The 22394-nt window shown below is 40.7% G+C and overlaps 1 protein-coding gene across 2 annotated transcripts in view; it reads left to right on the top strand.

Annotated features, from left to right (window-relative positions):
• GLIS1 (GLIS family zinc finger 1) overlaps nt 1–22394 on the top strand; it is a 197563-nt gene that overhangs the window by 154351 nt on the left and 20818 nt on the right. Inside the window, exons 5-8 of one of the 2 annotated variants that reach the window (XM_065656441.1) lie at nt 3181–3342; nt 6755–6865; nt 10525–10657; nt 18241–18346. In XM_065656441.1, the coding sequence (XP_065512513.1) occupies nt 3181–3342; nt 6755–6865; nt 10525–10657; nt 18241–18346 (512 nt within the window). Of the gene's footprint in view, nt 1–3180; nt 3343–6754; nt 6866–10524; nt 10658–18195; nt 18347–22394 lie in introns of both variants that reach the window. The other variant, XM_065656440.1, reaches the window with a different exon arrangement.

The following is a 22394-nucleotide window of genomic DNA, read 5'->3' as shown; positions in this document are numbered from 1 at the left end:
TGCTGTCTCCACATGTGGATTTGTAGGAGAAAACTGCAAGGGACACAGTGAGCAGCCCCAGTAAGAAATAACAGAGTTGAAATGGGTTTTCCTGGAGTCCTTCAAAGTAGAGAGAGTTCTGCAGCTCTGAGTGGATTCTCTCAGCCCCATGCTTCTCACCTCTTTGCTTCAGCTCCTTTCCATCTGCCTCAGACCTTTCACCTTCATTCACCTTTGTACATCATCTTCCCCTCTTCCTATCTCTTGCCAGCAAATATCTCACCCCCACTCCTTTTCCATTGATTTTCTCCCTATTTAGCCAACCTTACCTATAGCGACCCGGCCTCCTTGAAAATGTGAGTGCTGGAGTCAGAGCATTCTCTTTGCTGGTCTGTTCTCCCACCTAATGCAATTAGACCGAATTTATCACAGCATTGTGATGGTCCCACTGTCTGTTATCCAGCTCTGGATAACATAAATAATACAAATTAGGGAATAATAATATAAACTAGAAAAGTCCTTAAAGTCCAGGCATATGTGGTGGTGAAGGAACTTTACTGCTGAAGGCATTAGACCTGTGGATAACGTGTTAATACCAAAAAAAGGCTGTGGACCACAGTAAAAGTATAATAAACCCCTATTTGAGTGTTGCTGTTCACTTTGTAGCTCTGAGCATTCATGGTAGGGCCTGTTCCATCTCTTCCTGAAGTCCTGACCCAGCATCCAGCAAACTCTTAAACATATGTGTTTTCATATGTTTTAAATTCAGTTTGTGTTTACATGTTTTAGGACATTTGCCATTGGAATTTTTGCTACTGACATCAATGAGAATGGATCTGGACCTTTAATTAGTTTGGATTATTCTGCATACTTTCCTAATTTGCATTAGGCCATAGATGTGGAGCTGAAGACTGGTAATCCGTTAGAAAAACATTCTGGGGGTCAAGATCCTGCATTTGTGACTGAACAGCTGAGAAATTATTTCAGTGACCTAACAGGTCTTCCAGGTCTGATACACCATGGAGACAAATGGGATCAGGTTGTGCAGTGTCACTGTAGCGATTGTGGTGCCAACAGCGAATACAGTGTCCCAAGGACACATTAACAAGGAGCATTGAGATATAGGGTCCTTCTGGACTGGGTTTTTTGATGCTTTATTTTTCATAGACTTCAGCATATTTGCACATTTCAGACTGCTTTGTTTTGAATCCTTGCCAGATTTCTAGTGATGATTAAGAATAAAATTTGTTTCTTTTTAATCCTTGGTGGCTTGGTCACTTCCAAAATTCCCCTGCCTCCCTACATCACTTCAAGTGTTCAGAGTGGAGTTGTGGCCAAACTTCTGAAGACATAGACTGCATGTCTCCAGGTGACTCTCTGGAGCTATCCTGATAGTTGTGATGGGGAAAGGTGGAAATATATACAGATCAGATAGTGATCTGCACACATAGACCCACATATGCCATTCAGACAGATTAAATATCTGTCCAGGGTGGTGAAATATTTAGGGCAGTAAAAGCTGTAGTGATCCTTTCATGTATGAGTGGTGGGGAAAGGCACAAATTTGCAGTCTGCCAGGAAACCTCTGCATGGGTGCCTGTGAGCGCACTAATGGGCTTAATTTGTAGTGTGCAGAGCTGATCTGCATGCAAAGACACAACACAGCATGTGAAATGGAGTGACAGCTTGAGAGTCCAGATCACTTGTTCACTGGTCTGAGCACAATGTGATGGACCTTTTGTCCATGAGTAGTTTAAATTGGGTTTGTTAAGGCACCAGGAGATCAGGTGCCTCCAGTTTACAGCAGCATCCAGGCTCCATCTGCATCTGCTCTCCCTTTGCGTCCCTCTGCCTGCAACGTTGGAGGCAACCGCTGAGTCAGAGGTTTGTACACACCAATGTATATGAGAGGTATGTGTGTAATGTGACAGGGATTGGCAAGACTCTAATTTCTGTGATGCCATCTGAGGAGCCACAGGTAGTGCATGGAAAGCTGCTGAATAAAATCTTGACTCAGCAGAAGGAAGTGGTAAAGCACTCACTAATTTTGTGAGGATCAGGATTTTGCTGTTTTTATGAGCAAGAATCGTACAAAAAAATCTGGCTTCCAGAAACAGTGGTTTTAAGATACACGTCTTATTTCAAAATTGTTGTTAGTGTTGGTATGAAGGTGAATTGGGTTGTGTTTCTTAGAGGAGCCAGGGTTCTAACTGTATAGAGACACTAGATCTGCAGTGCCATGAAGCTGCAATGCAGAGTGGACAGAAAGTATATAAATATCATCACATGTGAGCATGTGTGTGTATAAGTGCGTGTACGCATTCATCAAGTATCTGAGTGCATTTTATGGGTCTATTGATGCATGAATGTGCATATGCATGTATTTGTGCTCACCTGAGCGAGTTCCCAAAGCACATCCCAGAGACAGAGCCTCCACTGCAGTTACCTGTTGTCTGTAACACTGAAACTTAGCACTGAGCACTGCAAAAACACCCTTCCCTTGGCCTAGTAGCTGGAAATTTTAATTATTTATTTATCCAGATTTAACTTGAAACAGTGAGTTTTGTTATGAATGCTATGCAGTGTTTTATTACTAAGTTATCTAATGAAACGCGTACTTAAGAAGTCAGAATTGCTCAGGTTACTGGTTGTGTAAATGCTGAGAACAGATCTGAATGATACGGCTAATAAAGAAAAGGGTGCAGAATAACAGCAGAGTTTCTTTGGATTGATCTTCAAATGGATCAGGTCTTCTCGTAATAGTCCGTGCTCATCTGCTCCAGTGTATAGTATTTCAGACATCTGAAACCAGGTTCTTACCGGCCACAAATAGCTTCTCTTTCTCTCTGTCTGTAGCAGCCGATTGTTATTGCCCACAGTGGTTCTGATGCCAATTAACATCTAAGAGATCTCATCAGAACACTTGTTCTTTCTTCAAATTTTACTGTTCTGACACCATGTCTTTAAACATTCAGTACTTCCAGACAGAACATGTGAGATATTTATTACCCTTGTATTATTATAGAGCTACACACCATGTCTTTAGTGACAGATGAAATGAACAGCACAAAATGTTGTGTTTCATCCATAAATTTCAACAGATGTTTGAATGTCCAATTTGGATCTTAACACTGTTCTCATTGTGGCTGCATATGGTTTATTTAATAGTACTTTACAACGATTTTTTATGACATTTTTCAGTTTGAAGGGTGCAACAAGGCATTTTCTAGGCTTGAGAACCTCAAGATTCACCTCCGGAGTCATACTGGGGAGAAGCCATACCTTTGTCAGCATCCTGGCTGCCAGAAAGCTTTCAGCAACTCCAGTGACCGGGCGAAGCATCAGCGAACACACCTGGATACCGTAAGCACGATTTCATACTGGGAGTTGCACTGAGTTTTCCAATGGTCCTTCTACACAATCTGTTCTGCAACTGGAGGGTGACTTTTCCTTCTCATGAGGAGTGTTTCAGAAAACTCAGCTATAAAGATCTGTAATTTTGTTTTGAATTGTTTGTGCTCTGAGAAATGAAAAAATCTTGATTACAGAAAGGCGAATTCAGCTCTTACTCATGCTGAGGAGTAAATTACTCAGGAATAGGTTACTCAGGAATAAGTTACTCAGCAAACTCTCCCATTGTTCTCGTTCCAGTAAGAGGAGGCAGCAGTAGAATAAGGTACAGTGTGAGTGAAAGCTGAGTCATTGCTGCTGACCTAAATGTGTGTCCTTGTCTTCCTGTCCTGTGTTGCTTCAATAAAGTCTATTCTGAAGGAATGCAAAAGCAGTTCACACATCTCAGTGGAAGGTAAATGCATCTGAGTTCTGACATAGTTTTATAAAGATATAAATACATCTGTCTGGTAAGTATATTAAATTTATTAAGTACCCACCGTCAGAATTAACTTAAAAACCGAATTATTTTCATATGTACAGTTGGTAATTCTGGCTCAACTCTACAAGGCTTCTCACTTGTCTTGCAGAGAAGATGGGAGCCTGTCTATTGTCTTAGGTTCTGATAAAATTAAATCACCATATTTCGGGGAAAGAAAGTAAGTAGACAGCTTTGCAGGCCAGCTAAATCCCCAGCATAAATCTTGTAAAGAATCACAGGCAGAGTTGTTCCTTTGTCTTTTTCAAATAAGTGAATATATGGTTTAATGTTTAGCCAAGTGTTTATGGGGCAGAACCTTTGAGTTTAATTGATATTTACTTTTTAAGCAGTTACACATTTCAGACAGTGCAGCATTAAGGAATGTCTAATGTACATTATGCCTTGCAAAAACAAACAAGTAAGAGAAGCGAGTCAGTCACATTTTCCAAACCAAAGCACACTTAAAATAACAATGTTTTATTTATTTGAAAGTCAACCTCAGATATTTGAATTTGTAATTAGTTCTAAAATGTGTCTCTTTTGAAAGTGGATATATTAACTTGAGTGCACGGTTTTGAAATTTAACTGCTTGAATCTAATAGATACATTTTTTATTAGCCAAAGTCACAAATGGAATGCCATTTTTTAGTTTTGAAAGAGAATTCAGATATTTACTAAAATAAGCAAAAATTCTTATATCTGTTGATCTGTGCATTACTGAAGACAAATCTCTTAACTTTCTATTTTCTTTTCTTCTCCCTTTATCTCTGTCTTTATTATCTGAAATGCTCATAAATCAGGAAAAAGGTACAGTAATCATTTTCTACTAACTTTCTTAAATGTTTAAAAACATCCTCCGTGCTATTCTGTTATAGATTATTTAAAACTCTTCCTGTAGTCCACAGTAACTAACTTCCACTCACCTGGTTTTATTGAAGTTGTGTGGTTTAGCTTAGCGTATTATGTGCTTATGTGAATATGAAAATTAACAGAGCTGCAGGATGGTGCTGCTGTAAAGCCTGCACGTTGCGTTAGCTCCACGAAGAAAATAACTGCCTGGAATGTCAAAACGAAGAGCCACGAACCTTTTCAAGGGTAGTCAGATCTTCATCTAGTTTCCCTAAGTTGAACAATTCTATCACTAATTTGGATGACGTGAAATTGATTGATTTGAAAAATACTCTGCTGGTTTTTCTGCAAAAGGATTTGTTAAAGTTTTCCATAGTTTTTCCTCAGCTGTCAGTTCTCTGTGTTCCAGACACTCTCAATAAATCTGCTTTGCCCTGTAACTTTCTGGGTAGGTGCTGCGTTAGCTTGTAAGGTCATAAGTTGGTGAATGATTCTATTATTCCTTCAGAAATTTCCTGCTGGCTGGACAGAGCAGCAATACTTATCCTCTGGAGGTACTTATGAAGAAAAGGGGTTTATATAGACTGCTTATTCCTTATTGAGTGCATTTGGAACTGGTTTTAAAGCTTCTCAATGTAGGTCACTCCATCATTTATCTTCTCCAAAAGGAGAATCTGTAAATCATTTCAGAGATTACTGGTGTATGCTAGTTAGATCAAATCTCTACTAAATCATCTGGAAGTAGATCCTTCTCCTAGGCAGAAACAGAACAAAGGGAACATATCTGTCCTTGTGGTAAAAAGGGCATGTCATCACTCCTCTAGGAGTAGAGCAACTTGTTTAAAGGAACTCACAGTCACTTCAAATTTGTTTTTGTTTTTCCTTTTTGTGCATCCCCTTTCTGAAACCAAGGAGATTAAAGAATGTGAGACTGAGGTTACAACAAACCAGTTTTCTACCTTTGGGAAGACACCAAAAGGACTTAGAGTCCAAGTGAGAAGGCTAAGCTAATGTTAACAGATGAGGCAAGAAAACAGAGAAAAAAGGAATGTCGGGCTTAACTTTAAAATTTTGTGAGCTTTGACGTGCAGCTCTATTTTGCTCTCACTTAAGTCAATAGTTACTTAATAACAAGTGCCAGAGTCCCTTTATTCAGCTTGGTAATTGCACATTCGTTTGGAGGTTGTAGTGTAACAGAGAGATAGTGTTTCATTTGCTGGGAGTAGGCATAACTAAGAAGAGAACTTGGTGAGGCTTTCAGTCATCGGGACTCCAGAATGAGCAGTTCAATTGGAGCATCCTCATTTATTTATGCTTTTATTTTTCTATGAGAAGAGAGGACTGGACCTGCGTGCCCAGACTCAGATGGCTTTCCCAGGAGACAGGGCTCATGCTGTGCCACTTAAAGTGGTAAGCTCTGACACGTGCCAAAATCAGCTGGAAAGATCTTCCCGACAAAATCAACAACAGTGGGTTTTCCCTTCTGTATTGATTTGCTCCGATGTTAATGTTTGATGGAGGTTGTTTGGTTAGGAATTACAAAAAGAAAATACTGCTGTTTTTATTCAAAACAGGAACAAGGTATGAAGCAAACAAAATGTGTGCTATGCCACAAGTTTTGCTCTGCTGCATATGGAACAGTTGTTGCAAAAACTATGTAAATCAGAACTCAAACCCACATTTTCTGTATTTATAATGATACTAGGTGATCTCATGATCATTTTGTCTAGTGTAAAGGCTAGGAAAAAAAGTAATGCTCTCAAAACCCATTTGGTTACATCTCATTAGCATTTAATTCAGCCCAATATCCAACATGCCGGAGTACAGTCGAGTGCTGTCGGTGCTTACTTGGAGTGCAAAACCAGAGCGATCTATGTGGTTATTCTGTGTGCATCATGTTGGGCTTCCGTACATGGAGGAGACAGAGCAAATCTGGAAACAGCAAACAGAGCAAATAGCTCAGGCTTAACAGAAATGGCCGTCCTTCAGCTCTCTGTATGAGATTGTAGAGATGCAGAGGAATATGAAATCTTTTCCCTTTCCTCACATTTACAGAAACCCTATGCCTGTCAGATTCCTGGCTGTTCCAAACGCTACACCGACCCCAGCTCTCTGCGCAAACATGTGAAAGCTCATTCAGCCAAAGAACAACAGGTGCGTAAGAAGGTAAGACCCACTAGGCAAAAAGTGACAGATCTCCAGATCTCCTCAATATAGTTATTTATAATTTCACTTTAGTTTCTCTATTTTCAAATCAGTGTTCTGCAATATTGCTAGCAGAAAACTTAAGAGGAGCTAATTTTCCTGTTGGTTTTTAATCAATATTGTTAACCAGTCCACTTTATAGTTTTACACTTTCAAGGCTACCACCCTGTAATTTGTTTGTCCCACACTTTCTCTCCAAGCATTTCTTTCCTGTTCATCTATCATAGGCAAGCCCAAATTCTGCTGTCATTCACGTATGTCCATGCATTGAGTTTCTGCAATCAGCTAGTAAATACATATTGCAGATCATCTAAAACACAAATGAGATTAAGCCAGGATACTATGGAAACGTCAGGAAAGGAGCACTTGTAATAGATGAGAATGAAAACCCCCCACTTTTCCCACCACATCTCTATTTTAAATGCATTTATAAATCATTCCAAACACAGACTGCTAGTTATGTTTTCACTACTATTAGATTAAAATAAGTATTTTAGTTTCTGTGGGCTAAATCCTGAATTCATTATTAAATGGGGGGTGCTTATGGGCACCGACCCAGGATCAGAAACTTGTTTATTACACATTTGTACACACAGTTTGTAAAAAGATAATTGGGACCCCACAGAGCTGATCTATGACAGAACAGACCGTGAGTATACTTCAGGCCCAGGAGTGGAAGGGAATGTAAGTCTTAGCAAGCAATTACAATTAGTTCAATAAGCAGCAATGACGTCTTCCCCCAGCTGCTTCACCACTGCCAAGAGCATCACGGATAAGACAGCAAAGCGTGTTTAAAGGATGGAGTGCAGAGCAGAAATGACAGCCTGGTGAGATAGAGCTAGTGAGCAGCTAGTTTGGAAAAATGTCAAAAGAACTACAAGTACTGCAGGGCAAGGAGAGGAACATATGGAGGGAAGAGACAATAGCAGAACCCAGGTGACTGTAGTTGCAGAATTTGGGATGAGCCGTGGAGGAGATGGATGTCAAAAAGGTCTTATTTTTGTTCTTGAATACAACTGTGATGAGTTCATACTGGTTTGTCCTTTTGTCAGCCATGTCCTTGTCTTATGCCACTTCCTGCCTGTGTGAATGATGTCCCCTATAGTTTGCACTTTGCTAGATTCACCAATCTGAACTTACGGTCCCCTTCCCTAGAACATTTGTCTGTCCCCCAATTCTTCCTAATCAGGTGTATGGTGCCTAAGTAACAGTTTCTAGAATATCAGTGTCCAGAGTTGTGCACGCTATTTTAAATAGTCAAGAAACACTAATTACATGAGAATCTTTGTGCCTGGCAGTCACACCGTTCATCAGGTTGTTGTCTCTGCATATATCATGTTCAATCAGAACTCTCAGCCTGGCAGGACCGGAAAGGACTACCAAATTTTCAAGCCCAATTTTATATTATCAAGCCATGTGGTTTCACTACAGCACTTGAGAAGGTTCCACAGGGTGTGCTGTGCACATGCCTCCCACACCACAGGTCGCAAAGTTCTCAATGCTAAAGTGACCTTTAGGTCTTAATGAGAGTAAGAGTCAGAAGGGCTAACTGTGGCACCAAAGTCTTTTGCAATGGCAAGATCATTGCGACAGGAAGATTTTGCTCCCTAATCCAAAGGAGAGAACCCCCATCTTTCCTTCCTGTGGTTGTTGACATATTTCTTGGGGGAAGGAAGGAGGGAATTATTTCCTAATACTAAACATGGGTATCATGTGTTCAGCTCTGTGTACTGGGCTGGCTGCATTAACGTGTTAACATCCTTTACATCTGGGACAAAGGAACAGGCCCCACTGTTACACCCTGTCACCTGCTGAGGCCCATTTCCAGTTCTACAGAGGAAGGTGGGAAAAAAAACCTAAATCTGTACTTTGCATTAAGGGGCACAAAGTATGTCCTCTGTAAGCAACGGAAGGCCTTAAGCCTAGAATCAACACAGGACCAATGCGGTACACACAGGTTGCAAACTCAAGCTGCTTGGATATACCAAGACATCAAATATCCAGGGTTTCATATCTCTCAAGCTTGAGGAATTTTCCTGAATGCATATACATACCCTCCCATAGACTTCTCAAGTCTATCTTAAAATAATGTTAGTTCCTTGCCTCCCACACTCTATTTGGTAGACCAGTCTACTCCAGTAGACCACTCCTCCAGTGGTTTGAAATCATCTTCAGATTTCCCGTCTCATTTATCCATGATAACTTTATGAATACTTGATACTGTGTCTTTTTTCCTGGAACTTAAAGGGCATCTGAAAAAGCAGCAGATTTAAAGTGCATTTTGATCAGGCTCTCTTGAAAGGGACCAAAGCAAATCTGACTCATAAAGAAATAATAAAACGCCCCAAATATTTCACTTAAACATATTATAGGAGAAAATCCCTTTCACAATGTAAATCTCAGTGTTATTGCAACGGTGACAGTCTGCTTTGGGAAAAAGGGCAAAAGACTGTACTCGCTCATTTTTGGTTGTAACTCGGCAAAGGCAGTTGTCTGTTTGTATCAGCTTCCCCAGAGTTCTGAGTGGAAATGACTTCACCAAGAAAGAAAAATTAAGAAGCTGCTCTGCCCATGTCTTCAGATATGCTACCAGAATGTGCCATCTCTGATATAAAACAAAATGCCCTGAGTTTAGGCTTACATCAAAGGAATCCTGAATATTTAGTTCATAGCATAGAAGGTGAGTGCAGTAGTAATATTTGGTTGTTCTGAAAGGCTTTACGAGCACAGAATAGGAGAAAGTTAGCTGTTAATGTAGTAGTAGTTTAAGTTTAATTGGCTGCAGATGCACTTTGTGATCCAAATGTTAGATGTTTATCTTGAACCAACAAATGACTGCATAGCTGAATTCTAAATAGGTCTGCCTGGACCTTTTATTTAGAATAACCAGACCCAGGGGAGATCGGTATGCAAAACTGTAAACGTAAAGACAATAACTATTTATTAATGGCTATAGAATATGATGGCTGTTTGTGTAAGGTAAGCACTATATTATGACAAAAGCTTGGCAACATCAGCATGTTTGAAAGAGAATTAGAAATGCTTTTCTTTCTTAATTCTCCTCTCCTGCTGTTTTTAATATGATCGACATTGTGGTTTTCAAGAGTTCACTTCAAACACTTTTGCCAGAGCTTTAATTTACATGGAGAACAGCTGACATATCAGTGATACCTATTACACATTACTGACAGCATATTATTCCACCAGTTCTAATCTGATAAGCACGAATACTTTTCTTTCTCTATCAAATGTCTTTCCAAGTATCACAGCTACAGGGTGATGCAATCCTTTTGTCACAGAACCCCAGAAACTACAGAAAGCCTGAAAATATGCAGTTAAATTACTCAGGAAGGTTTGAAGAAACACAGGGTACATTATTTTCTGAAGCAAACTGATGCTGGTTTAAGGTTAGCACACTTACCTTGTGCACTTAAGAAAACCAGAATTATCTCTAGTTAAAAATACCAAGTAATAGGTACACCTTAATTACACCAAGTTACTAGGAATGACATTTTGTTCCTTCCTACTATACATAATAATTAAGCAAAGATAGATGAATTTAATTAGAAGTAATTTGGTTTACTTTGAAATAAAATGTTTGTTTTATCCTCCTCTTGTAGATAAATTCATGTACCGATATTGAACAAGACGTACTAAGTGAATGCTTAGCTATACAACAACTCCACACATCTTCACAACACATTTTGGATGGGAAATGTGGTAGATCTGTAGGTCATCATGATTTAATTACAGGTAAGAAAACTTCTAGTAAGTATGGTGCTAAGTATGTCATATAATACAGGACTTAAAATTTGAGAAAAGCTTTTGGGGCTGATCTACCAGTATGGAAGATGAAAGTAATTCTTTTAAAAATTAAATAATTTTGTGACTTGTTTGCTAAGGCCTGACTTTTTCTTTTTTCAGAGTTAGTCAACCAAATAACTCCTAATAATGTCACATGAAGCGGGTAGCAGCCCTGCTGAAAGTCAGCCTCCATCCATTTTGTTCTCTTTTAAAAAGTTTGCTTTGGCTTCAGCAAAATGCAGGTGCATGAGCTTTGCTAAAGCCAAACGAGTGCTCTAGCAAAGACAGATGCATGCAGCAATAAGGTTTTCCAGTTCTTCAGGAGCTGCAGAAAAGCTGATGAGGCTGTGTGTTGTCATACATTGTGTGATTACAACAAATACTATGGTGACGTATGAATGGGGCAAAAGCTTGCATTTGAAATGTCAAACATGTTGTTTTAATTCTATTTTCTGGTATTTAATCTTTTTTTCATTCCTTCTTGTCTGTCTTTCTTGTGGTTTGAACAAGAGCTGGCACCTTTCAGCGACCTTAAACTGTTCTATACATTTGAAATGAAGAGAAAAAGATGGTTCCATTCCCTTCTGCTGAAAATAAGATCTAGATTCACAACTTTGGAACCTCAGCAGAGGATCCTGAATCAGGGATGCAACAATCCCAGGTTCTGTGTTTAGCCAGTAGAGAGAGGAACTCTCCAAGGCCATCAGTTTAACTGTAATCTGCCTCACCCTGTGAAGGCACTCGTATCCTTCCAATGATTCTAGAGATTACAGTGCCAAACATTTCACTTAACTATTTTCACTCTCAAATCTCTTTCTGCTCATGTAACTATTTAGACCCTTTCCAAATTTTCTTATTTATTTTATTCTTGGCTTCAGCAATGTGACGTGTATCAGTGAGTAGCAAGCCCACACTTTGGCAGAGGAGAGTTTGAATCATGAAATCATAGAATAGTTTGAGTTGGACAGGATCTTCCCAGCTCATCCATTCCCACCCCTGCCATGAGCAGGGACATCTTCACCAGCTCAGGTTGCTCAGAGCCCTGTCCAGCCTGGCCTGGGATGTCTCCAGGGATGGGGCATCCACCACCTCTCTGGCCAACCTGGGCCAGGGTTTCACCACCCTCATTGGCAAAAAATGTTTTCTTTGTCTTTAGTCTGAATCTACTCTCTTTTAGTTCAAAACCTTTACCCCTTGTCCTATTGCAATGGGCCCTATGAAAAATCTGTCCCCATCTTTCTTATAAGTCCCCTTTAACTATTGAAAGGCCACAATAAGGTCTCCCCGGAGCCTTCTCTTCACCAGGTTAAACACACCCAGCTCTCTCAGCTTTTCCCTATAGGAGGAAGTTTTTGGATTGCAGAGCAGAGGTGAGACAAAAAAAAGGTGGAGATGCCACTTTTGTAAACTTTACTTTCAAATTTGGTCAATACAAGAAAATGTTCAGTGCTATTAAAATCCAACATTATTCATAAAACAATTTAGCATAGAGCTAAATTAATCTATATTGATATAAGATGTAGTTTATTCTCTTTCAGTTCCATTGTGGAGGAGAGGCTTTACTTAATATTGCTAAATATTTTTTTTAATTGATGTAGTAACTTAGTATAAGCTTTCCAGACAAACCCTAGCTTGTTTCTGTTGAGGTTTAGAGAAATACAATGGTAAACTGGGATTAGAAAATGGAAATGCCTGTGCTAGTTCCCCTACACCAAGGGAAGAGCTGATGCACTTTATTAATATATTTTGGTTTCTAAGACCAAAATAATGAACTACTACAAATTACTTAGGCAAGAATCTCCTGCTTTTCTTCTCATTACAAATCTTAAAAACAAACAACTCATCCTGCTTGACAACTCCTACTCTCCAGTTCAAGTCGCACTGAAATGTTGGAATGTAACTGGTGAACAGAATGGAGTAGAAAGGGAAATAACCCATCATTCTAATATTGTTCCCCTGGGAGTCCGCACTCAGGGTTTATATGTGGCTCCTTGAAAAGTGGCAGGAAGCTGCAGGGACTTGGGGGGATGTTTTCTATTCTCTGTCTTTGTCATCTGCACTCTTAAGATCTGCGAGTGCAGCACGTGGCCTCTGCTCTCCACCTTTCCAGCCCAGCATAGCTGCAGCGTGGCTTGGCCTCTCACTTCTAGGCAGGACAGGAAAGACCAGTGAAAAGTCCCTCAGAACAGGCTGCACTTAAGAACCTCAGAAATAGCCTCAGATTTCAAGTGATAACAATAAAAAAGGAAAAAAGTTATTAGCTTACAGATAAACAGACCATCCCTAAACCTCTCAGTGTCATTTCTGAGAACCTCTTGTGAAATTAAGGATTTTATCTATCAATAATACTGGCTTTTTCTGATATGATTTCTTTGCTGATTATATCAATCCATCACCAGGATGTTGTAAAAAACCCAGTAAATCTTCCCTGATATTCCCATCAGGTCGCCCCGTATGAGACCCCATCACATGCACAGTATGAAAACATGCCAAGGAAAATAAATCAAGAGTCAAAAGACTGTCTTACAGTTAAAATGAAGTTGCTTCATACTATGTGAAGTACAATTCCATGAGCAAAACCGTTCCTCTGTCATTGTTTAGGGCATATAAGCTAAAGTGCTGATCCTTACAGAACTAAAGGATAAGGATACTCCTGCTACCACCTACAGTTTGCAATGATTACACATTTGCTCTTTCAAATAAGCGGAGGTAATATTTCTGGAGAAATCCACTAAAATACTCTATGTAGGTTATATATGGATAAATACAGTATATTATTCATTCCACTTGAAAATCTGAAAATGTTCATGGTTTGGGTTTTTGTTTTGAGTGCTTCCCTCCCCCCCCCCCCCCTTTTTTTTTTTCCCAAAGAAACCACATTATTAATGTGCAGAGCTCTGGGCTTTAGGGATCACTTGGATTCTTGAAGAGTTTCAGTTTTTTCTTTCTCCAAGTTAAAGCACATTCTAAATATGTCAGGGATGAAAGCCAATCACAGAAAAAAAATGAAATATTTAAAAAGCTCCCATCCCTTGTGTCCAACTTCAAAGAAGGTTTGTGCTTAGGACTGGGTAAGACAGTGAGCAAAAGAATGTTTTGCAGTGAGAGGAACCCATTGTTCGCTTAGATCTTCCTCCTTTTCCCCTCCTTGTAACTAAGATACTTCATGGCTGCACAGATTCAACTCTAGCTGTGCCCAAGAGCTCCTATCACTCTCCCCACAAAGCAAGTATCTCCATTCAGGTAATTCCACTCATTTTCTCTGGGCCTTTATTAGTGTTGTTATTCTGGTTTCAGTTGGCATAAAGCTGCGGAAAAGAAAAGCTGTGAGTCACAGATGCTCAGAGTACTGTTTTGGCAACAGATGTTAAGGTGAAAGGCCAAGCTATTTAAAATATTAATTGATTACATATATTTACAATCCAAGATGGCCAACGCCTGAAGAGGCCCAGGGTGCACAGCCCTGAAATGGGTTGCACTTGCAGGAGAGGTCATTCAGAACACTCCAAAGGCTTCTGTGTAACTTCAGGTACTCAGGATAACTCACTGCTGAAAAATGGGAAGAAAAACTTTAAACGAAGAGACATTTTAGAAGTATTGAAAATTATACTGAGGCTGGAACGGCAACTGCTCTTCCCCCCTTGACTTCTTCCATTGTAGAGGCACTTGGTTCCCTGGGCAAAAGGATCCATGCAGCAAAGATGGCATTTCTCTCCCATCATCCCTTCCTTACTGTCAGGACTTGGCAGTGGGAAGGACCTTATGCACCCTTGTATCAGCATGTACCTCCTGCTTCCCTGAACAAGGCAGTTCATTCTCTCTCTTTCCTGATACTCTGCCACTGCCAATATTTCCTTCTAAAAGCACCATGTGCGGGCTTAACACCCATGAACATACCGTTAGATAGTCATGCAATCAGAGTGACAACAGCCCCAAACTTTGAGTGTCTTAATTCTGGAATAAAAATATGCATATCAATCAAAACTTTTTACAGTCAAAATGAATTCCAGTAGCAGCATAAATGGCTGACAGCAGGCATAGTGTGTAGTATAGTACACCCTGCACGGTGCCCATGACCAGAGAAAGGTCTGTCCCTCTGAAGGAAGTAAAGTTAACATTCTGTTTGAGTACCCTTGTTCTGCACTGTGTAAGATAAATAACTTTTAATTTTAAGTAAGTACTGATTTGGTTCTCAGTGACTCAACAGAAATGACTAATGTCTCATTGCAGATTCACGTGGAATCTCATAGTAAATCTCATCTTCCATTGTATGTGCCACATGGCCCTCGAAGCACTCTTAATTACAGGCAGACACTCCATGCAAGCGAAGCAAATGAACAATAGGGTCGAGTATTTGTCTGTGTTGGCCCCTGTTTCAGCTTCCTCACTATCCAGCAGCTTCAGGGGCGATGGAGCCCTCATCCAGCTGGTAGGCTGTGCCCTCTCGGATGCTCACCAGCGAGCCCGGACACCAGAGCAGCCTTGCAGCTTGCCCCGGTTCCTCGCACTGGCCCCATATCTGAGGGATACATGCTGTACAAACCAGGACTCAGGGCCTAGTCTCATTTCCTTAGGAAGCAAAGCTTTTGCAGTCATTTTGCTCGCTTCTCTGTCCACATGTATCTCAGCCCTCTTCCTCTCAGTATTTTTTTGAATCCAGTAGCTAAGCTCAACCACATTTGACAAATGCCTCAGAGATAATTGTGTTCTGACAAGTTTCATGAACACTGGCAGCTGGATACCAGAGTGTGGCACCCAAAATGAGCATTCCCAGTGCAGAAGAGGCAGGCAGGGCTCAGCTGTGACACACGCTGCGCAGCCGCAGGCAGCACACGTGTAGCACTGCATTTGTCAAAGTGTTGCAGAGGATCTGGGGACAGCTGGGTTTACCCCAACATGCTTCAGCTGATGTTGTGGTGGCTGTCGATTGAGCAATGCTGTGGAGAGGGGGTGTCAGTGAATTCTGGGCTGAGGCAGCACAAGCTGCGGTGTGGAAAGGGGGTCAGGGAAATGTGAGGACAAGAGACACCACATATCAAACCCAGCATGACTGATGGCGTTGTGCTAAATAAAGATGTAGGAAGAGGAAAACTCATGGATGATCAAAGCCTACAAGCCTCAGCACACACATGCTCCAAGCAGGGTCCTTTTCCAGAGAAGGTGTGATCAGTAAGTCAAAAGATGGATAAACTCAGGGTAGGTGGAAGAAGCCGTACTCTAAGTAGGAGAGGAGGTTCACAGCTAGACATCTATGCAAGCCCAAGAGTGGGCAATGGATGTCCACCCAAGTAGTTCCACGGATGGTTAAACACTTTGCATAGTGGTTGGATATGACAGAAACTCACAGTGACACAGATTCTGGTTTCATTTGGTTTTCTAATGGGGTGTGTTTGAGTGCATAGAATCATGCAGGACTCGGCTCCTGTACATATGGATGTGTGGAGTGGTTTTTTTTAACATTTTTTTGCTTCTCTAGAGGGGTACTCTGATTGTAGGTACTTTGCTCCTCTGTCTTTCTCATCTACCTCAAACAAAGAATTGAAACTGTCATCAGTAGCCGAGATAGTAAGGAAGGGACCAGGAGAGACCTCTGAAACATTTGTGAACTGTTCATGGGTGGGATTGTAAGATAAAACATTTGAGTATGTTTACTGGCCATCACACTGCTAAAACTGCCTTTTGAGAGGTTTTGAACTTTCTGGACAAGTTATTGACAGGAGCCAGTAATATTCTGCTAGCCTTAGAGAGCACAAGTGTCTCTTTTTAGATTCAGCAGTTTCCTCCAGGCTGTGCTGCCAATATACCTGAACTGCATGTTGTAGGAAAGAGAGCTGAAGTGTGAAATGACACTGTAGAGTCAAGGTCAAATTGGTATTTGGTTCACCCGTCCAAGCTTGATAACGAACATATGAACAGTAAGGATTTGGGGGGAAGTGGAAACTATTGTATTATTAAATGGACTGAAGCCACCAGTGGAAAACATTTTCGCAGTGTAGCATCCTAGCTACTGACCTACTGATATCAGAAGAAGCTTTGACAAATAAATCCTAGCATCACCTGGGAACATCTGACTTCTTAAAGCCCCTTCTGTCTGGCTTTCAGTGCAGAAAGCAAGTTGGTTTCACTGGCTGGCTGACAAATGGTCTGTCGAGCAGGAGACAGAGATGATGCGGTTCATTTTTGTTGCTTTAGATCTGTCAACAGCTGAGGACTTATTGTTCATGAGAGGTTTTTGACTCATCTGAAGTCCCTGACAAAGGTGGCTGGAATCTTGCCATAGTCATTCTCTTCAATCGCACAGAAACAGATGCTGATGTTCAGCTGTTGCTTATCTGCCCAGAGGGCTGTCACACACTCTCCACGGCTCCAGATTTTCATGTTGCCTTGTTCCATGTCACTGTGAGGGTTTGGGAGGAGTGCCATCGTGAATCCTGTCAGTGACATGGGACACAGCCAAGCATAGCTGACACACAGCTGTCTTCCTGAATGTGTAGCTCTGCACATGAGTGGGAAAGGTGAATGCTATGGGAGGAGAGAAGGCAAAGAAACCAGGCCTCAGAGGGAGCGTGGGGTCTTCTGTGCTGTGTGGCTGGACACTGTGGGAGGTGGCAAACTTAACTTCTCCCCACAGCCTTCAGAATACAATGTGAGCAGCTGCTCTAATCCCTATCTGCATGCAGATTCCCTGGGAGGCATGCCCTGGGGGGGCCAAAAATCCAGGAGATATCTTGTAGGCAAATTTTAGGAAGAGAAACTGAGTAAAGAAGGAGTAGACTTTTCCAATAATCGAATTTACTAGCAGCCAGTCCTTTTTTCCTCCTGTTATAGGGTGGCATTTGCAAACGGCATTTGTAACTCTGGGCAGCGAGCACTCCTGCGATCTCCCCTCATTACAGAGACTGGCCCTCAGTGCAGCCTTCACCCAAAAGTCAGTGTCAAGGCCCTGACCCCCAGGTAGCCTAGAGTGCAATAACAATGATAAAACCCAGGTCCTGGTCCCTCTTATGCAAACACAGTGCTCTGAGTTCAATCTCTAATGTGATGTTGGTAAGTATGATGTGCTGCTCTGCTGTCAACATGAGCTCCATCGTGCTGCAAACAACTGAGCACTGTAGGTTCTCACTTAGAAGCAGGTGAATGCAGGGTGAGAGTCCTGCCAAGTCCTGCCAGCCGTTAGAAGCAGTGCTTACAGGTCTGCAGTCACAGCAAGGAAGAAATGGATTGCCTGACCAGGAGACACACATGTGTCAAAGCACCTTAATAGAGCTTTGAGTGCTGTTCCAAGCACAGCAGTATTCACTGAGGCACTGTGTATCTGAGTGGGTGACTCCCCCTGGCACTATAACTTCCCCAACAGAAGCGAGCTTCTGTGTGTTAGTGTCTCAGGTTTGGCTACGGAATAGGGAAGAACTTGGGGACTTTCAAGAACTTGCTTGGATGCTTCTTTCCTTGCTTATTTTATTTTGCAAAATGCTGTGTGTTCACAGGCATGTACAGTGGTTCCAGCGCTAACCATAACGGTCCCTCACCAGGTATATTGCCTCCTCCTCATGACGTCCCTTCAAGACACCATCCACTCGACTCTACCCTTTCCAGTCCACATCACCATCAGTCGCCGTTGGAGAGTGCCAGGGAAGGGTATGTGTGTGAAATATGATTTGGCCTCTGTCTGGCATGATAATGAATGATTGTTTATTTTACTTTGCATGGATGCTGTTCAAATGAAAAACACTGGCCTAAACTAAGCAATTTGGTTTGGTTTAGAATCATAGAATAATCTTGTTTTGAAGGGACCTCAGAAGGTCATGTCATCCACCCCTGTGCACAGCAGGGTAAACTTTGACATTACTGTCAGGTTGCTCAGGGCTTCGTCCTTGTCTTCAACGAAACACAGAGAGGTTTTTTTTTCTTCATAGCATGTAATTCCATGTAGCATGTAATTCCATTCAAGGTGGGGGGTTTTTGTTTGGTGTTTGGTTTTTGGTTGGTTGGTTGGTTTTGGTGGGGTGTTTTTTTGGTTTGCTTTTTTGTTAGTTGGTGTCGGGTTGGTTTTTGTTTGGTTGGTTTTTGGTTTGGTTTGGTTGGTCGTTTGGTTTAATTCTTCCTTGATGACTTCTTGTAGGTTTGGATAAGTGCAGATAACTTTTCTCAGCTAAAATGTGAAATCTCTCAACGGGTAAAAACCCAAACTATGACTCACTCAGCAATAAGGCAGTGTTTGCCTTAGTAAGACTTATTTTGTGTCAGAACAGCAGGCTTTCTCACTTCCTTTCTCTCTGAGATTTTCTGTAATACGTCTCTCAGCAGCAGGCATTAGCCAGTAAGCTCCCAATCAGGGAGGAGTATACTCACATTGATTGTATAGATTTCATTGCTACAGTATCTGATATTTCTAAAGCACTGTTTGCTCAAGAATCTCATAACATCTTCTCAATAGTAAAGGTTTGTTGTAGGCCACCAAATTCTGCTCTTTTTGCTCAGATTTTTTTTGACTCATGCAAATTAAATATCAAACTTATAGTTTTTCTTCCCAGCACTTTGGACAGGGAAGGGACTCTGATTTTGATTTACTGATGGGAATTTGGGATACAAAGAGATTAAGAGGTTTTTTTCCTAAAAATACATTGGAGTTCTTTAGAAAAAACAGCAATTGAACGTAGAGTCTTTCCATCCTAGTCTAGTAACTAACCCATCCCTTCTTTTCTATGGGGAAAGGGAAGCCCAGAAAGTTTGTAATTGTATGCTTTAAGCAAAAGGCAGAGGGTATGTGGTATGGAAAGGGCACAGTAAGGAAAATTACACCCGGAGTAGTGAAGAACAATCTAATTGAGGAAATTCAATTAGGAACAAATTACTCCATTCTTTTTCTTAGCTGGGTAATGAATGCTGTAGCAAGTTTAACTTCTACACCCTGTTCCTCCTTCCGCCATCTCTTCTGACCTATGCCAGCAGCAGGTACCAGTGCCCCCTCCCAATGTATGATTCATATCTGCCCATCGTAGACTTACTCTGTCCCTCAGGTACTGAAAAGTTCACGTAAGATGCCTGTGCCCAACCCTGCTCCTTCCCCGCCCAACCACCCACGTTCCTGACGGCTCCTCTCTGCCCATGGCAGAGTCATGGCCACGGGAGGCACTGGGCATGCTGATTTAGATGGAAGTTATACCAGATAAATATGACATTTTCTTTGCAGCAAAGGCAGTGAGTGCGAACAGGAGGAATGGAGACAGACAGTTCAAAATAAAGTAACCCAGGAGCTATTCTTTCCCTGCAGAATGGGACTAGGTGAGCCTGGGGCAGTAGGATCCCTTCCGCTCGCGGCTGCCCAGGATGCTGCTCAGCTGTTTCCTCCCTGAGTTGGTTCCTAGGGGAGTTAAGGCAAAAAATGCCAACCAAGAATGAAATAAATTAAGGATGGGAAGGATTTAATAGGCTGTCAGTAAGGTGGATTTGTTTCTAAGGCACTTCACGTTCTAGTACTGTTAATAAGAAATGAAAGCAAAGAGTTGACCAGAATGAGGGCAACAGACAGTTTTCCAGTTTGAGGGGTCTGAAGCTCCCAGGTGAATTCTCCGTGCTGCCCTCATCTCCATGCCAGAGTATGGCACAGAAACACTGTGCTGAGTGAACTGAGTTTCTCACTGAGCTCCTTCTATGGACATTTTGATCATTTTCTTAGGACAAAGTTTACATCAGAATTGTCTCCACTGTTTTCCGTTCTAGTGAAATAGGTATTCTTTCTCAGAGGGGACAACAGTGCTGATTTATTATCTCAGCGCTTATATGCTTAAGTGATGTAAATTATTTGCAGAAACACTATAGTCAATATCCTATGACAAAAAGTAAAAGTGAGAGGATAACAGATTTCTAACCATGAACCAAGCATCAGGAAATAGAGAGTGGAATGTAATTTTGAATAGTTATTTTAAAACAGGGTGTCTAGTTTCATGACATAATTACATGGAATTTTTCAGCATCTCAAATGCCATTTTCTAAACTCAAAATAATCTGCATTCGGCGCTGTCATACCCAGTCCAAGATCCTTTTGCTGTATTTTAATTGTTTATGCTTACATTATTAATGACTGCTGAAATAAAGCCCATAACTGAGATTTTAAGTGCAAATACAAAAAGCTTAGTGTGAACTAATAGCCCTTGAATTTCATTTAGTGCAGTTTTGTTTAAAGAATTCATCCATCTAACTGGGCAAAATCACTTCATAACCTAATGCATGGAGCCACTGAATTACAGAAGTGTTAAACCTTTGCCAGTTCATAGCAGTACACCATTACTCATATAAAATATATATGGTTTACAATAGGAAAGAAACACCTAATACTGTCTTTCTTCATATTAACTGCTCCAGCGTCCTGGCACACATATAATGTTTTCCCTCATTTGTCAGCTGTCTCAGCATTCATGTTTAAGTAAATGCAAAGAATTTCTATACTGTGAATCAGTATGATGACAAGACTGGATTGCATAGTTTAAGTCTGTGGAATGAACCAAATGATTACTATCAAGAAATCTAGTTACTGAGTCATCAAATATGCAAGATGCCAAAAACTACATGAGGCAGAGTACAAATAGTGTACTCAAATTTGACAGAAGATTCAAAATTTGATTTAAAGGCTTTTTCTTAAAAAAAGCGCCCTATGTTATACCATCCTTTGCCAAAGTCAATACTAAGTGCAGCAGTCAATTTTCCCAAATGGTTTGCTAAGACTTTTAAATAGTTTGACAAAATTATCTAATTCACTTGAAAATGTTCTAACAAAATCTGACTTCATTACCAAATGTATTTATACTGGCTTTATACAATATGGAGAGTATTTTTTGAAATTCTGGTATGAAATGCATGCTACACCAAAAAAAATTTTACTTATATTGATATTAATTAAACTAAAAGTGTGTGACTGAGAAATAATTTGGCATCCAGAAAGTGGGCTTGTCATGATCCAGGTTTAAATATATGTTTATTTTTTATTTCAGGTATTAAAGTGTTATTTTAGCATTTCTTGCAGCATATGCCATGTATAATGTCTAACTTGGTTTCATTTTGCCCTGTGCAAAAATAGTCTGTTTTGATTTGTAGCAGTATGAAGATGGAAAACCAGTTTTTAGTATTAAATCTTATGTGGATGTTGCACTTGGCTTTCTTTCTACTATTTTTTGGCTGTTATTATCTAAGTCATCTAAAAATGTACTTAGTTTCATTTGTAAACTATCTCTGTAAATTCCAGTTTAAATTATTTAGTGTGATAAATTATCAGCTTAAATGAAACTGATACGATTACAGTTAAGTGAGTTTGAGTGGTGGCACCAAGTTAGCGATTTGCAGCAATTTAGTTTAATGACCTAACAAGGTCACTTTGTAGGATCTGAACACGGTCCCTCTATATGTGACTGTGAGGCCCTCTGTCACTTGTGTCACCCATAACACACAGCACTTATGTTCTCCAAAGAAGCTGGGAGTACTGACAAATAACAACTTTACTGGGAAGGTGATGTGTCTCCAAGGGAAAGGAAAATGAAACTCTTTTTTTATATTCCTGTGGTAATTTAGGGCTTTCTGATCTGTAAACACAACAGTAAATGAAGAACTAGTGGGATTAAGACATGTCCATAGGTGATGATTAATGAGAACTCTGAATCCAATCTTGTGAGCCTTTAATATAAAGGATTAA

The sequence above is a fragment of the Caloenas nicobarica genome, chromosome Z (genome assembly GCF_036013445.1).
Source record: "Caloenas nicobarica isolate bCalNic1 chromosome Z, bCalNic1.hap1, whole genome shotgun sequence".
Classification (NCBI taxonomy): Eukaryota; Metazoa; Chordata; class Aves; order Columbiformes; family Columbidae; genus Caloenas; species Caloenas nicobarica.
This window is presented reverse-complemented; position numbering and strand designations above follow the sequence as displayed.